This window comes from Schistocerca piceifrons, chromosome 2 (genome assembly GCF_021461385.2).
Source record: "Schistocerca piceifrons isolate TAMUIC-IGC-003096 chromosome 2, iqSchPice1.1, whole genome shotgun sequence".
Taxonomy (NCBI): Eukaryota; Metazoa; Arthropoda; class Insecta; order Orthoptera; family Acrididae; genus Schistocerca; species Schistocerca piceifrons.
In genome coordinates, this window is record NC_060139.1 from 443,243,657 (window position 1) to 443,262,200 (window position 18,544).

Genomic DNA, 18,544 nt, shown 5'->3' on the forward strand with positions numbered 1-18,544 from the left:
AGGCTTCGAGTCTCCTCTTTTCCAGTTTCTCTTTCCTACAGCTCTGTGCTTCAGATGTACATTCTCAGAAATCTGTAGCTTAAATTAAGCCCTATGTTTGATACTAGTAGACTTAATTTGGCCGCAAATGCTATCTGCCTTTTGTAATCTGCCTTTAATTTCCTTGCTTCGCACACCATACATTATATTACTTCCAAGGTAACAAAAATTCTTCACCTCATCTGCTTCTTTCTGCTCATCTGCTGCTTTCATTAATCTCAGTACTTTCGAGATTTTTCTGTTTACCCTCAAACCATAATCTGTGCTTGGCAGATTGTACATTCCATTCGGTATGTCCTATACTGAGGCTAGCAGTGTCATCAGCTAATCTCATCATCGACGTCTTTTTACCCTGAAGTTTACACTCACTCACGAAGCTTCCGTTTATTTCCGGCAACGTTTTTTCGATGTATAGGTTCAACAGTAGTGGTGAAAGGCTGCATCTCTTTCTTACACCATTTTTAATCCGAGATCGTAGTTCTTCGTCTTTCATTCTTATTGCTCTCTCTTCTTTTTTGTTCACAGTATGTATTACCTATATTTCCCTATGAGTTACAACACTTTTTCTGAGAACTTCGAACGTCTTCCACCACTTTAGATTTTCAAACGCTTTTTATAGGTTGACAAATCTAACGAACATGCTTTGATTTTCCTCCAGTCTTGCCTCCATTATCAGCAACGTCAGAATTGTCTCTCTGGTGCCTTTACCTTTCCTAAAACCAAACTGATCGTCATCTTACAGATCCTTAGTTTTCTTTCCATCCTTCTGTATATTATTCTTCAGAGCAACTTTTTTATGCTTGTATTCCTCAGTTGACTTTATTCCTCAGTTGACTTACTACAGATAGTTCTCAATCCTACCTGGCATGTTATATGTATATATTTTACCAACCAACTTGAACAGTTCTTTGGTTACCATTTGCCCCAATGATTTTTCCGGAGGGTTGTTGTCTATCCCTTCTGCCTTCTTTGACCCTAAATCTTCCTCGACTTCCTCGATCTCTTCATCTTCTGCTTGTGACGTCGACTTCAGCTATTGTTGTTAACGTCAGTTTGCTGACGATTCTGATGAAAATAGTCCTATCATTGAACTGATAACAGTAACTCACTCTCTCTGCCCTATGATGAATCTTATCTCCGTTGCACCACACCATTTAATGCTGTTGTTAATATGCCCTTTCATCTGTCTGACCAGAAAACTTCATTTTCTTTCCATTCCACTTCACTAACCCTAACTCTATGTAGGCTGAGCCTTTGCATTTCCCCTTTCAGATTTTCTAGCTTGCCTGTCACATTCATACTTATGGCGTGCCACACTATGGCATGTAGAATTTTACCCTTTCGTTGGTTACTCACTCTCTTTCTCGTTATCGTCTCCCCCTTAGTAATCCTGTCACGTAGATCCAAATGGAGGACTAACCCGGAGTCTTTTGCCAATTAAGAGATCATCATAACAGTTTTTCAATTACAGGCCACGTGTCGTGGTGTACACATTATGTGTCTTTTAGGCAGTGGTTTCGGTTGCCTTTTTTATCCACATGCTGTTGATCATTGCTGATTCTTTGCCCTTTAGAGATAGTTTCCATCCCAAGGACAAAAGGGTACTCTGAAACTCTGTTCGTTCCTCTGCCCTCTTTTGACACGGTCGTTTGTGACTTCTTATACGGACATCTTTGGCTGCCGTCATTGATGAGTTTTATTTAAAATTTGGCCGTGGCTGGGTTAGAACCAAAGAGCGAGGATTGTATTAGTATTGCTCCGAAAAGACGAAGGTTCCCCCTTTGAATCACTGAAATCTGAATTATAGTGGATGGGCCAGTGATGACATGAACTGATAAAAAACGAGTATTCAGATTACGATACTAACGAAACCAGAATTGTATTTGTATGACGATACAAATATTGGTACGTTCATGTTGACTAAGAAAGTTATTTTGAGTCGGTAAATCATACACGTTCCACATTGCTCTGAATTTGGATTCGGTAGGTATAAGGCGAATACACCTAAATTGACTGCAATGTCCGGCCACGGGTCGCTTGTTTGATTCGTTGTCTGTTTTCGCACATCAGACGAGGGCATCCTGAGATATTCTATTGTCCTGGTGGCAAAACGTTACAGCTTTAAGACATTACCTGACACGACCTTCAGTACGAAGAGGTGTGAGTGGGATCTGCAGTGTTTAATTTGTTCAACTGTTTCTGTCAGACTGGCATGCAAAAGTTTATCTTTGAATTCATTAACGCTTCTCGCATTGTTCTCTTCAAGTTCATTTGTTGTTTCTCATAAGTTTTTGCCGTAACTGTTGATAGCATCCAGACTTGTGGCAGTCTAGAAAAAGAGCGGGAAACTGTAGCACGCTCAGATGCTACACTAGAGTAGCGTGTCGATCTTCTTTATCGCTCGCTGAAGACGATGTCGCTGATACTACTATACATGGGAGCACGGAGTAAGACCGGCTGGTGACGTACACCTCTAGACAAATTCGTTCTTGGGAAAGGTTACACCATCATCAGTCCATGCCGTTCTGCTCCATCTAATGGAAGTGAGATAACGTCGTCCATTCTGAGAAATAGACGTCACATCATACTTTGTGACTCAACAGGAAGTTTGAAGAATTCGATGACTCATCTTAATATGCGAGTAGCGTTATTTTAATGATAATCGTTTTACAAAAGTTGAATGAATAATACTGTATTGCTTTCTGCAAAGAAATAGGCTGTGTATCTGATACTACAATGCTGACGCTCAAATGTCGGCAAATAAAAACCGTATTTGGAAAAATGCACATCAGATTACTATCCTTGATACTTATGCTCACAGAAACACATTACGTTCACTTTATATTGACCTGTATTGTTAAACGAATGAACGCTTCTGGGCTACACTGATTACAACCATGTTTGCGACCACCTATATATCTGAAGATAATGTCTTGAGGAGCAATTTAATTGTGGCTAATACTTCATTTACGTCGACAGTGACCGCGTCTTGTATAAAAGACGAAAAGTCAATCAAATCACTAAGGAATACAAGGCGATACATAAGCTGGTAAAATCTTAGCTTCAAAATTTATGTATTTATAAAGAAATTATCATGTTTCTATAACTCATACCTCAGTTAAAAGCTTAGAGGTCGGAGTTAACACAATGCATTTTATATTTTATTAAAACTGTTGAGCTAGGATAAAATTCAAGTATTAAATATGTAAACTTTATCTCAAATCGAAATTTAGAAGACACTCACATACTGGTACCAACGCTGTGTTTTGATTTTTTAACACTGAAACAATATTTAAAATGTGATAAGTCATATTCATTAAGAGGATGACACTGAAGTGTGGTTTTATCTTTATGAGTACCAACAGTCACCCTGCGCAAATCACTTGGGCTACTGGAAATAGATTCGTTACACTTTATTTTTACAGAATATTATCATTGCACAGAAGTGGAGGTATTACGTTAAAGTTACCAGCATCTGTTTAATAGTTAATCTACATTTGAACGGTTATCAATGACCTTCGTAAGTAAGTTCATGCATAAAAACTGCTCTGACTTTCACGAGGTGCACCATGATTTCCTGATCAGGCGTGTTACGGGAAAGACCTGCACGTAGTTTCTGTGTGTTGAAAGGTCAACTCTCCCGCACTCAATTATCTTCGTTTTGTTCCCTCACGTCATCGTGCCATTAAAAGTTACAGAGGCACTTCACTATTTATGTAAAAATATTCTGACGATTCCCGAGTTTTTTTCCATACCACAACTCATAAAATAAGAAAGATTGATAGGGGCTGGATACTGAAGTCCTTCTCGTGTCGTATGGATTCCACGACAGCCCTACTCTCCGCAACAATCCAGTCACCTTTGACTCCTGGTTCCCCAAGTTTCGCATCGAGTTTTTTTATTTAATGCTGTTGTCCCTGTAACACTAGCGCGAACATTCCAGCTACAGAGTGGCCCGAAGTGGCTGTTGTTAACAGGGCGTGGCGACTGCCTCTGGACGTGCTCCGCTCTCGGTCTAATAAATGAGTCTTCACATTCCTCTCCCCTTGCAGCCGAGATCGAGCTCTTCTGCTTTGTCCTGGTACACTGTCCCTCGTCCATCAGTATTACTACTAAACTTTCTTTGTTTCGTTCAGGGTCACCTACATTGCGCTCGGAAAGTGGGACACTCCCTTCACCTACAGCCTTCTGTTCGCTGTCCAGCATACTTAAAAGTCGTGTTTTCGATCTGGTAGTAGCACTTATTCCTCTCGTTGCCTTACGCAACCTTCAATAAAGAGAGAGACAGAGATGGAAAGACAAAGAGATATCTACTACCGAACCATAAAAAAAGAAAAAACTAAAATAAATAAAATAAAAAAAAAGTCTTGTACATGTATATTGTTATTCAAAGAAAGCTCAACCTGAAAACCAATAAACTGTAGAAATTTTACGTTAGTACACCCTCTTGAACAAATAGTCCTCACACGAGAAAACAAACTACACCGTCAACAACGCTGTTATACAACAATCGAGGTTTTATATATCCTACGTGGTTTAGAGAAAATCCCGTGATTATGGCATCCTGGGCAGGATTTAACCAAATGAAACATTACCCTTCCCCTACTCAACTATCTTCGCTTTGTCCCATACGTAACTTTCCTTGCCTGTTGCGTTAGTGATTAGGATGAAATAACAACTGAACATTGCCAAAGAATTTTTAATCTAATTTTGTGCAACGGCATAACATCTTATAGGTAAAAATGAGATTGAATGTGATCTAATTGAACACGTAAGACATCCGGACCAACTACACATAAATCAGTTTCGACGTGATTGTATGCTGAAAGAACGTCACTATGCAGCCCCATTTAATCTTTCTTATTAGACAAATTGTGGTATGGGAATGACCTTGATAATTCTTGGGATATTCTTACGTAAACGATGAAACGCCTAAGTAATTTTCAATGACAAACTTTTATTTGCCTTTCTTAGAACAAGGACGAGCTATTCAACAGGTCTTTACAATAAATATCAGAACTTTGCAGTAACGTCAAGTGACCACCTAACACACAATGGTTTAGATTTACTGGGACAGTAATTTAAAATGACTGGAAATGTACTCATCGCCGAAGGACTGAGGTCATCGTTTGAAGTAAAAATACACACAGAAAGCATGCTGTTTTATTATTTACGGTTCACTACGCTAATATAATGGTGACAGAGTGGAGAGTGTGCAATCTCTGGGGAAAAACTGGAATTCCAGATAAATCTTAAAAGTTCCGAAAACCACTATTACGCCAAAATCCTCCGAGCATATATGTATGCATTTTGTTTAACATTCAAAGCTTCATGCACTGCATCGTGACTATAACTAGTAGCATGACAATCACCACCATTCCGGTTACTGACACCAGCGCGCAGATGTGCTGCAGCGAACAACAGAAAACACAGTGAAAGGAAATCGGCTTAAGCCTTTTCACACATAAGATTAGTTAATCATAACAGACGTTGAATTGAAGAATCTCAGACAATAATCGACTACAAGAGAGTTACCCAAATACACTCCTGGAAATGGAAAAAAGAACACATTGACACCGGTGTGTCAGACCCACCATACTTGCTCCGGACACTGCGAGAGGGCTGTACAAGCAATGATCACACGCACGGCACAGCGGACACACCAGGAACCGCGGTGTTGACCGTCGAATGGCGCTACCTGCGCAGCATTTGTGCACCGCCGCCGTCAGTGTCAGCCAGTTTGCCGTGGCATACGGAGCTCCATCGCAGTCTTTAACACTGGTAGCATGCCGCGACAGCGTGGACGTGAACCGTATGTGCAGTTGACGGACTTTGAGCGAGGGCGTATAGTGGGCATGCGGGAGGCCGGGTGGATGTACCGCCGAATTGCTCAACACGTGGGGCGTGAGGTCTCCACAGTACATCGATGTTGTCGCCAGTGGTCGGCGGAAGGTGCACGTGCCCGTCGACCTGGGACCGGACCGCAGCGACGCACGGATGCACGCCAAGACCGTAGGATCCTACGCAGTGCCGTAGGGGACCGCACTGCCACTTCCCAGCAAATTAGGGACACTGTTGCTCCTGGGGTATCGGCGAGGACCATTCGCAACCGTCTCCATGAAGCTGGGCTACGGTCCCGCACACCGTTAGGCCGTCTTCCACTCACGCCCCAACATCGTGCAGCCCGCCTCCAGTGGTGTCGCGACAGGCGTGAATGGAGGGACGAATGGAGACGTGTCGTCTTCAGCGATGAGAGTCGCTTCTGCCTTGGTGCCAATGATGGTCGTATGCGTGTTTGGCGCCGTGCAGGTGAGCGCCACAATCAAGTCTGCATACGACCGAGGCACACAGGGCCAACACCCGGCATCATGGTGTGGGGAGCGATCTCCTACACTGGCCGTACACCACTGGTGATCGTCGAGGGGACACTGAATAGTGCACGGTACATCCAAACCGTCATCGAACCCATCGTTCTACCATTCCTAGACTGGCAAGGGAACTTGCTGTTCCAACAGGACAATGCACGTCCGCATGTATCCCGTGCCACCCAACGTGCTCTAGAAGGTGTAAGTCAACTACCCTGGCCAGCAAGATCTCCGGATCTGTCCCCCATTGAGCATGTTTGGGACTGGATGAAGCGTCGTCTCACGCGGTCTGCACGTCCAGCACGAACGCTGGTCCAACTGAGGCGCCAGGTGGAAATGGCATGGCAAGCCGTTCCACAGGACTACATCCAGCATCCCTACGATCGTCTCCATGGGAGAATAGCAGCCTGAATTGCTGCGAAAGGTGGATATACACTGTACTAGTGCCGACATTGTGCATGCTCTGTTGCCTGTGTCTACGTGCCTGTGGTTCTGTCAGTGTGATCATGTGATGTATCTGACCCCAGGAATGTGTCAATAAAGTTTCCCCTTCCTGGGACAATGAATTCATGGTGTTCTTATTTCAATTTCCAGGAGTGTATATCTGACTACTGCGACGATCGAAATCCACCTCACTACAGCTTCTCAAGCACGTCAAAATATCGTCAAAATGGAATAAATAACATCAAACACTACACTGTCATATTTAGACTAAATTAAGAGTGATTGAAAACGATAGATCACAAAATTGAAACATCCTGATAACTTCCTCCCAAGACCGGAGAGGACTGCTCCGTAAAGCACGTCTGTCCCCTTACCGTGTCAGTTAAAGAGAATCTGCAAAGCATCCACGCTAGCGAAATCGCTCCTCAGTTTAAAAGTGCTGAGGAGACATTTATTGAGTGTCAAATATCCAACTAGCTCTCTCGCTGCACGCTTAGGTTTTTCATCCTTTTTCGTGGCCTCTTCCCTTCTCTGTCATGACTAATATGACGCCAGCTAGAGAACAGTTTCCCTGTTTAAGAAGTTATCGGAATAGATTCATGGAGTTGAAAATGTCCAAACAAACTCTCTCGCTATGTGCTTACTTTTGCATCCTTGTCAGGGCCCGTCCCCTTCTCTGTTCCATTCTGAATTTCTTTTTACAAGCATCCATGCAATCATCCAACGACAGTCCCTTATGGAAAACAGCATAAAGGGACAAATATTTTCTAGAACAAGTGAAATAAAGCAAATGGTTTATTATCTCTCCAGAGCTTTAGCACAGTCTTTCCAAGGTAAAAAGTAGCATGCCAGACACGTCAAAGATGGAAATAAATCAAGTTACATGAAACTAATAGATGCACTCGTTACAGTATTGCAAAGTATTTGGCAATGCTAGCGTTCACGTTTAAACTTTAATGTGTATGGTACATACGTCTAGCCAGAATCATTAAATAACCATGAAGATTACTGAAACTGACGGCCTCTTCCTAATATTCGTTGATTAATTAACAAAACCCATTACGTAAAAATTTCTGCAGAACTTGGAGATACTAACTTCGCTACGTGAGAATGCAGGTTTGTCGGCGAATCTCGATGATAAAATATTATCGGGTAGACAGCAGAGTCAATGCGTCGTTCTCAGGCAACGTTTCAGCAAGTTTCTTACTTGCCATCTTCAGGCGAAGTGTCGGATTCAAGTCTCGTCCGGATCTTTATAGCCGCTGGACCATGGGCTTCGCTGCATCCTCGGCGCCGGAAGCTGCTATCCCGGTGGACCGACTCAGCACCGCGTGGAACACAGTATAAGATGGGAGCGCACCGATGAAGACAGGACGGTAGGGGCGGATGGAATGAATGAACAGTCCACACCGAGACGAGACGACAGGACCCGGCGCCCGCGGCTCCCTCCCCCCACCCCCCTCCCACAAACACACACACACACACACACACACACACACACACACACACACCACGCACCGCCACGCCGATTCCGCTCGCTCTTGATTGGTCCGGCCGGCGCCGCGGATGCAGGGAAGCCCGTGGTCCAGTGGCCCGTGGTCCAGTGGCTATAAAGATCTGGACGAGACGTGAATCCGATGAACCCGACACTTTCACGACGCGTCACTCGCACTGTGGCTGCCGAAGCATAGGACGCTCCATGCTGACGCTGCCGAGGCTAATCCTTTGGTTGTGATTTCGTAGTAAGCGCTCGAGCAGGGACACACGTTTTGTGTATCCTCGCTCACCAGCGCGGCCTGGTGTTGACAACAGCCTGTTAGAGCTTTTAGGGACTCGGTTGGCAAAATCCACGTGGCGCGACCCTCTATCAAAAAAAGCAAAATTGTCGGCGCTTTCTTTGTGTTGACGGACACGACATGGAGGACCCGAAACTAGAAGATCGCTTCGGTGAGACGCAGAGTGCGGCGTATGACCAACCAGTGGAGGTTTCCTGGGCGACGGCAGCATCCGACCCCCCTTCACCGAAGAAGACGACGAACGAGAGTGATGCGTGCGGCCGCCGGCTGGAAGTGGAAATTTCCGCGAACGTTCAGCGCCGCGCCCGCACACTCTCAGGACGGAGACGACGTGCAGAGCCGCCGGTCACTATGGCAAAGGAGGAAATTGCCGCCGCCTTAGCCACGCTAACACCTGACTCCGTGCGAAAGACAGGAGAGCCCAGTCTTTCAACTGCCAGCGCATGGACCAAGTGGCAAAATATTGCAGGATGCCTGAGCGCTGCTGCAAGTGCGCCGAGGAGCACCAGTCGCGGGACTGCCCCAAGAAGAAGGAAGACCCGCCGAAGTGCTGCAACTGCAACGGGGCCCACGTCGCCTGCTATCGAGGATGCGCCGCATTCAAGCGCGGTAAGCGTGCCAGCCTCGTAAACCAGAGTCGCAGCTTCGCGGACGTCGCTAAGGGGAAGCCGGTCGCCCCCACCCAGAGGGTAGCGCCGCCCGCAGGGGAGGCCGCACCGGCACCGCAGCCGCCTGCAGTCGAGGGAGTCGGCTTGCCGGCGCCCGCGGCTACAAGGTGGCAGCCGCCCGCGCGTTGCTCCGCTGCCGACCACGGGAAACGTCGTGACGGAGTCAAACCTTCCGGAACCAGCGAAGGAAGACACCACCAAGCTGACCGCGCTTCTGCGGTCGCTCGACCAGCTGATGACTCAGCTACTGGTGCTCGTGGGAGCAGTGACGGCGGCCCTCCAGGCCACCGCCGGAGGAAGCCAGCCTTAAAATCGATAAGGACTATATTTATGGGTTAATCATATGCACGTTCTACGCAAGGGGTCTCCACCCCCAGCAGGGCGAATTTCACCAATTCATACGGGACGAGGAAGTCGACATCTGCCTTGTGCAGGAGACCTTCCTCAAACCCGGAGTCGACGTTAGAGCAGCAAATGTTTGCTGCTATCGGGCTGACAGAGTCACCCACGGGGGCGCACTGCCATCTACGTGAAGAAGTCAGTGCGCCACCATCGAGTGCAGCTGCCGGCGCTTAATGCGCTGGAGAGCACAGGAGTGGCCGTCAACACTGCCGCCGGAAAGATTCTTTTCGTGTCGGTGTACCGGCAGCCTGGCAGACCACTAGACGAAGCCTACTTAGACGCTCTGCTGTCGCTGGAGAGGCGAGCTTTCGTAGCCAAATGGAACACCGAATGGAACAGCGAAATGTCAACCGCAACGTGAGCCGCCTCTCTCGCGCCGTTCAACGTAAAGGCGCGATCACCCTGGGGCCATTTGACCCCGCGAACTTCCCTGTGCGGGGACAACCGGACGTACTTGATATTGCTCTTCTTAAGGGCATCGGGCAATTCGCGACCGCCGAGACGCGAAACGTCCTGTCTTCCGACCACGTACTGGTCGTCTTTGGCCTCGACGTGGTCGAAGATTCTCTTCCAGAGAGCCGTCCGAACTATCACAGGCTGAACACCGAGCTCTTTCGGACGAAAGCCCTCGGGCTCCTCGAGGACGCGCCAAACCCCACGGAGGTAGGAGCAGACGCCGCTCTAGCATTCTTCACCCGAAGAATACTCCGAGCAGTTGAAGCCACGCCGAGACATTGACAAGTGCCACGAGACTTCTCGCGCTAGCTACCGCGCCATATTTTTGACGCGATCACTGAGAAGAACAGACTGTTTCGTGAACGGCAACTCACTCGCCAACCAGACACGAAGCGCCACTTACACCGCATGAGACGGGAGATTAAGTCATCAATCGAGCAACACCGAAGCGGTGCATAGTGGTAAAGCCCTTCCTACGCCGGCGACAGCAAATACCGCCCTTACAGGTCGGGAACGACTTCGCCAGCGACCCGAACGCGAAAACTTGTCCTCTGGCTGACGCGTTCGCAGCGAACTTTACACCAGTGGCCGACGTCATCGACGAGGAGCACATACGACGGGTCTGAGACCAACTATCAACCTTGCGCTCCGCAAGGGAGGAAGGCGACTTTATAGAGACGATAATGGAGGGAGAAGTTGCTGTACAGCTTCACCCGCTGAATCTCAAAAAGGCTGGAGACAGCGATGGCGTCACAAACCTCCTGCTGAAGAACATTCCACCGAGATTACACCGGCAACTTGTCGATGTTTTCAACGAGATCCTCCGATCAGGTGTCTACCCCTCTGCATGGAAACATGCGGAGGTCGTAGCCATTCCGAAATCCGGCAAGGACCTATGGCAGGTATCGGGCTACCAACCCATCAGCCTGTTCCCGTCCCTCTAGAATGTTTTCGAGAGGTTGTATGGGCGAAGTATGATGAGGCTCGCAACCGAGGAGGGCATAATCCCGCAAGAACAGTTTGGGTTCCGAGAAGAACATGCCACTTCCCACCAGGTCCTGCGGGTGTAGAACCGGCGATGAGATCACTGGAAACAAGGGAATAGCTTAGGGCTGTGTTCCTCGACGTCTGCCGAGTGTTTGACTCGTTATGGCACGACGGTCTCGAGTTCAGACTACTTGAACACGGGATACCGACGTCCCACATGACGCTACGGCGGTTGTGCCTGTCTGAACGAAACTTCCACGTGAGGGCCGACGACCGTACGTCCACAGACAGGCAGATACGCGCAGGGTTGCCGCAAGGGTCGGTATTCGGCCCCTTGCCGTACTCCCTGTACACTGCCGACGCTCCGAAGGTGGCAGGAGTTGAACTAGCGCTGTACGCGGATGATACAGCCCTGTACACTCGCAGCATGAACGCCCAAGTGCTGAGACACCGCCTCCAACGCGGGTGCGACGCAGGGGGATCATGGGCAACAAATTGTCAGCTGAAATTCAACGCCACGAAGAGTCAGGCGGTTGTCTTCACCCGAAGACTCCTGCCGCCAGGGCTTACGCCAGTCGAAATCCTGGGAGATCCTATCCCATGGAGCGGGACGGTGAAATACCTAGGGGTTACCCTAGACTGCAGGCTCAGCTGGAAGCATCACATTCGTGATGTCAAAGGGCGAGCAATAGGACGCCTTCGCACGCTCTATCCTCTGCTAAACCCACAGTCGTCACTGCCACCGCAACAAGGCATTACGCTATATCTAGCATTGGTTCGCCCACAGTTAGAGTAGGCGCCCGTGGTCTGGGGGAAAGCCGCAGATGTTCACATTGTGGCTCTGCAGCGGATACAGAAGTGCGCCCTGAAAACCGCATGCATCTTCCGAGGCGCTATTCGACGGGCCAGCTCCACGAGGACACCGCTATCCTTCCGCTTCGAAATAGGATTCGCACCACCGCCAGGAGGTTCTACGAGAAAGTGGGACACTCCCGCAACCGGCTCGTACGAGGACTCGGCCAACAACCGCACCACAGACCAACCGCGTGTTGGCCTGACCTGCTGAGGGATTAAGTTTTACTAATCCCCCACCAGAGTGTGTTTAATTCGTTTACAAGTGCCCACCATCATAGACGAATCAAGAAGCCAGGTGATACATTCTCTCCCCCATATGAACTGCAGGAATGACTAATCTGTCTAAACTGCACCATCCCGAGCCAAGGACCCGGCTCGTCATATAGGGTCAGCGGCAGAGAACCCGACATTTCACCTGAAGATGGCAAGAAAGGAACTTGCTGAAACGTTGCCGGAGAACGACGCATTGACTCGGCTGTCAACCCGAGAAGATTTTATCGTACTAACCAGGCATTTTCGATTTCTGCGAGGTCTTCAAGAACAAAGGAATCTGTAGTGCCGAATTCACGTCAGGCGTAAGGACACATGTAAAATCCATCAAGATATCAAGGGGAGGTCACAGTTCCCAGTAATCTTCGTGTGCTGCATATCTCAGTTATCTTTATTTTAATGCAAATGAGACACAAAGCATCCATGAGAGATAAAGACATAGCTTACTTCTCCAGTCTATCAGCCAAGACGTCACTAGCGTCTTCATCGAGCCTGTCAAAGAGATCGTCTTCTGTCAGGTGCCCCTTCCACACCAGCTTCCGTATCCACCTGCAACAAACACTTTTACATTAATTGTTGCGCTTGCATATTCTTTTTTATGTAATTATTATTTCATTTACAGTGACATCACTGTTTTTATATTGGTTCACCATAATTATTTATATATATATATATATATATATATATATATATATATATATATATATATATATACATATGTGTGTGTGTGTGTGTGTGTGTGTGTGTGTGTGTGTGTGCGTGGGTGGGTGGGTGGGTGGGTGTGTGGGAGATCCTTACGTTTCATGTTTACAACAGATATAATTTATGTGGTACCACAATAAAATGAAATAAGTGGAGAACATACACATGCAAGATACGAGGAGAAATAATGAATAGACATTTCCGTTCAAACATTTATAATGCATTGGTATACCTCACCGAATACGTCTTTTTTTTGACACAGTGTCTGTCAAACTACAAAAAATGTACCAGATGGCGTACTGCAGTGTTCGAAGAAGTCTGTAAGCATGTTGTACGAACATAAACAGTGACTTCTTTTCTGATATGTAAACTCGTATTCTCCGTTTCGGGTGTGATACAATTAATCTTCTCTCTCAGAGAGGACAACAACCCACTGGGTGTTTCAGCAACCAGATATTAATAAGCGACCGGCTAACGACTTAGGCTACCTCAAACGTTTTAAACAGCATCTTTTGAAGTGTATGAACTGTAAAGGAGCAGACTTCTGCCGTTTTCAGTGCCTTGGACGGGGTGCTGGGACTCAAACATTGATCACTGCCTCCCGATACAACAACTCAGCAGAAACCGCCACTTCCGCACCTTTGCTTATGTATGCCAATGAACTGGGATGCTGATGAGCCTTCAGGAAGCTTCTGTAGTTTACCACACTACCGCGTGACAACAGACAGCCGTCGGTCACTGACCCTGTTCCAGACGTTTCCGGGGTGACAAAGAAATGCGAAGTCAGGGAAAAGCAAAGTCAGTGCTGTGCAGTGGCCTTTAAACCCTTCATGACTCCGTCTTCGTCGAAGATCTGGGCCTTCTGGTTGCAACCAATTTGTGTCTGCCACAGGATTAGAGTTTTAGCCGTAGCAATGTCGCCCCACTACTGCTTCTGCCGTGCTCTGACTAACAGCTGCTGCCAGACAGCCCAGGCCCTGGCAGCCGACAGTCTGCTGCTGTCTCTGCAGCACCGCTTGCCGTCATACCTGCCACCAGAGTCCGCCAGCCACCCTCTGTTGCTCTCCAGCCTTTGGTCCAGCGTTAGACTCAGGGCTAAAAGTGTCGCTGCCCTACCTCAGGATCGTAGCGGGGCCGCACCCTGCGTTGGCTGTAGTCGACTCAGCTCCCACCGTGCTGGCTACACCAGTCTAGAGTGCCACCACTCAAGCATAACATGTTAATCACACACTTCGTTTACCTTGACTGCCACTACCAGTTCAGCATTATGAGCCAACATCAAACTGAGCCAGAGATGATGGCATACCTGAATGGATGTTCAGCTTCAATGAATTAATGAAGAACTGTTTATGTTCACCATTTGTTTCTCTACAATAGCCCACAACGTCACACCCATCTCCCTAGCCATCGCAGAGATCCCAAGAGGAGGCTATCCTGACTCACAACAAAACGGCTCCAACACCACGTAGCGGTCATTCTCACCCACAACCAGCTACAAAATGGTGGCAGAAGCAGGACGGTTGGGGATGGAAACGGAGGTGCGCTTCGTTCTGAAGACAGAAAACTGCAAATGGTGACTGAAGTGGGACAGCAACATATTCGTATGTGAGTAGCATCTCTGACCAGATTATCACTAGTGGAATCCTTGTATCCTTATATCTTTCTGCCTAGTATCCTTGTATTCTGTTTGTTTACTATATCAGGTACTGAATCAGTTGTAGTTCTTGGTAAAGGCCCGAGAGCTGAACCAGAACACCTGTGCTATGCACACAAAGTAGTTTACCAGGGCACACAGCCCCGTGCACTAAGTCTCATGATGTAATTTGTTATGGTTTGCCATCGACCAGAGCATTGCGCAAGCCAGTACCAACATTGCACCTGTCTTACATGTGGTAAACTGTGGATGCCAATACGACTTAGGTATACGCTGAAATATCTGTAAGTAGTAATACAGAACCAGGCAACGACATCAATACAGATTTGGAATTACTGGAGAACATATCGGGTTCTATGGGAAGTAATATGATCTTTTTCAAATGTGTGTTATGGGCACAGGATGGTAGCTAAAATGCGACTGTGACCCAGGATGTAAGCCCATGGTATCGGAGCGCTCAGTTAAGTGGGACCACTAAATTACTTGTATGCTTTCAGAATGAGAGGCAGCTAGAGTTTAAATATTAAGTTTCTTTATGAGTTACCCCAAAGAATACTACAATGACGTACTATGTGCGTTCTTGATGTGTTTTGAAGATGAAATAAGTGTCAGAAAGGTGTAATAGTTCGTGTTCATTGAGTGAAAGAATGCGACAATAGTAATGCTACCACTCGCTCCTTCCTTTTATAGAGAGTTTTCATTATTTATTAGGCCAAAGTGCCAATCTAACAGGATAGTATGCATATACAGGGTGTATCATAATTAATGGCATAAACCCACACAACTGAAAGTACGCGATACTAGAAGCAAAAATATCTCAGTAAACATAGGGTCGAAAATGCATACCTTAAGAGCTACTAGCAATTTTTCATCTTCAATACTGTGAAGCAAATCTCTTCTACTGCAAGCTCTTTGCTTTCCACATTTTGAGAAATGGTACTGTGCATAAAAACAAGAAAAAAATGTCGAGTAAACATGTCATTTAAAATGCATACCTTAAGAGCTATGAGCATGTGCTCATCTTCGCTACTTGGAAAGATGACCCTTCTACTGAACAATTGCTCCCAACTTTTAAGGTATACATTTTAGAGCAAATATTTACTGGACATTTTTTCTTGCTTTCGTCCATACTACTACTTCCCAAAATGTGGAAAGCAAAGAGTTTTCAGTAGAAAAGATTTGTTTCACAGTATCGAAGACTAAAAATTGCTCGTAGCTCTTAGGGTATGCATTTTCGACCCTATGTTTACTCAGATTTTTTTGCTTCTAGTATCGCGCACTTACAACTCTGTGCGTTTATGCCATTAACTATGAAACACCCTGTAGATTAACAGGAACAGAAGTGTACAGCTCAGGGAGAACCTGGTTCATTTTTAGGTTAGCCAAAAGAAAAGCTTTTAATATTGTTTGTGAAATGTAGGATATGACCTACGTTATATACACTATTTTTATTCGAGTTGTTAGAGCTATATTATGTAACTAATATGAGACTGTGCCCCCCATGAACCATGGACCTTGCCGTTGGTGGGGAGGCTTGCGTGCCCCAGCGATACAGATAGCCGTACCGTAGGTGCAACCACAACGGTGGGGTATCTGTTGAGAGGCCAGACAAACGTGTGGTTCCTGAAGAGGGGCAGCAGCCTTTTCAGTAGTTGCAGGGGCAACACTCGGTATGACTGACTGATCTGGCCTTGTAACACTAACCAAAACGGCCTTGCTGTGCTGGTACTGCGAACGGCTGAAAGCAAGGGGAAACTACAGCCGTAATTTTTCCCGAGGGCATGCAGCCTTACTGTATGGTTAAATGATGATGGCGTCCTCTTGGGTAAAATATTCCGGAGGTAAAATAGTCCCCCATTCGCATCTCCGGGAGGGGACTACTCATGAGGATGTCATTATCAGGAGAAAGAAAACTGGCGTTCTACGGACCGGAGCGTGGAATGTCAGATCCCTTAATCGGGTAAGTAGATTAGAAAATTTAAAAAGGGAAGTGGATAGGTTAAAGTTAGATATAGTGGGAATTAGTGAAGTTCGGTGGCAGGAGGAACAAGACTTCTGGTCAGGTGACTACAGGGTTATAAACACAAAATCAAATAGGGGTAATGCAGGAGTAGGTTTAATAATAAATAGGGAAATAGGAATGCGGGTAAGCTACTACAAACAGCATAGTGAACGCATTATTGTGGCCAAGATAGATACGAAGCCCACGCCTACCACAGTAGTACAAGTTTATATGCCGACTAGCTCTGCAGATGACGGAGAAATTGAAGAAATGTATGATGAAATAAAAGAAATTATTCAGATAGCGAAGGGAGACGAAAATTTAATAGTCATGGGTGACTGGAATTCGTCAGCAGGAAAAGGGAGAGAAGGAAACGTAGTAGGTGAATATTGATTGGGACTAAGAAATGAAAGAGGAAGCCGTCTGGTAGAATTTTGCACAGAGCACAACTTAATCATAGCTAACACTTGGTTCAAGAATCATAAAAGAAGGTTGTATACATGGAACAACCCTGGAGAAACTAGAAGGTATCAGACAGATTATATAATGGTAAGACAGAGATTTAGGAACCAGGTCTTAAATTGTAAGGCATTTCCATGGGCAGATGTGGACTTTGACCACAATCTATTGGTTATGAACTGTAGATTAAAACTGAAGAAACTACAAAAAGATGGTCATTTAAGGAGATGGGACCTAGATAAACTGAACTAACAAGATGTTGTAGAGAGTTTCAGAAAGACCATTAGGGAACTATTGACAAGAAAGGGGGAAAGAAATACAGTAGAAGAAGAATGGTTAGCTTTGAGGGATGAAATAGTGAAGGCGACAGAGAATCAAGTAGGTAAAAAGACGAGGGCTAGTAGAAGTCCTTGAGTAACAGAAGAGATACTGAATTTAATTGATAAAGGAGAAAATATAAAAATGCAATAAATGAAGCAGGCAAAAAGTAATACAAACGTCTCAAAAATGAGATGGACAGGATGTGTAAATTAGCTAGGCAGGGATGGCTAGAGGACAAATGTAAGGATGTAGAGGCATATATCACTAGGGGTAAGATAGATATCGCCTACAGAAAAATTAAAGAGACTTGTATGAATATCAAGAACTCAGATGGAAAACCAGTTCTAAGCGAAGAAGGGAAAGCAGAAAGGTGTAAGGAGTACATAAAGGGTCTATACAAGGGCGATGTACTCGAGAGCTATATTATGGAAATGGAAGAGGATGTAGATGAAGATGAATTGGGAGAGACGATACTGCGTGAAGAGTTTGACAGAGCACTGAAAGACCTGAGTCGAAACAAGGCCCCAGGAGTAGACAACATTCCATTAGAACTACCAACAGCCTTGGGAGAGCCAGTCCTGACAAAACTCTACCATCTGGTGAGCAAGATGTACGAGACAGGCGAAATACCCTCATACTTCAAGAAGTATATAATAATTCCAATCCCAAAGAAAGCAGGTGTTGACAGATGTGAAAATTACCGAACTATCAGTTTAATAAGACACAGCTGCAAAATACTAACGCGAATTATTTACAGACGAATGGAAAAACTAGTAGAAGCCAACGTCGGGGAAGATCAGTTTGGATTCCGTAGAAATGTTGGAACACGTGTGGCAATACTGACCCTACGACTTATCTGAGAAGCTAGGTTAAGGAAAGGCAAACCTACGTTTCTAGCATTTGAAGACTTAGAGAAAGCTTTTGACAGTGTTGACTGGAATACTCTCTTTCAAATTCTGAAGGTGGCAGGGGTAAAATACAGGGATCGAAAAGCTATTTACAATTTGTTCAGAAACCAGATGGCAGTTATAAGACTCAAGGGACATGAAAGGGAAGCAGTGGTTGGGAAGGGAGTGAGACAGGGTTGTAGCCTCTGCCCGATGTTATTCAATCTCTATATTAAG

At 46.1% G+C, this 18,544-nt stretch overlaps 1 protein-coding gene across 1 annotated transcript in view; it reads right to left on the reverse strand.

Moving 5' to 3' along the window:
• LOC124774916 (ATP-binding cassette sub-family C member 4-like) overlaps positions 1-18,544 on the reverse strand; it is a 296,627-nt gene that overhangs the window by 217,200 nt on the left and 60,883 nt on the right. Inside the window, exon 3 of the mRNA XM_047249591.1 lies at positions 12,730-12,831. Within this exon, the coding sequence (XP_047105547.1) occupies positions 12,730-12,831 (102 nt within the window). The remainder of the gene's footprint in view (positions 1-12,729; positions 12,832-18,544) is intronic.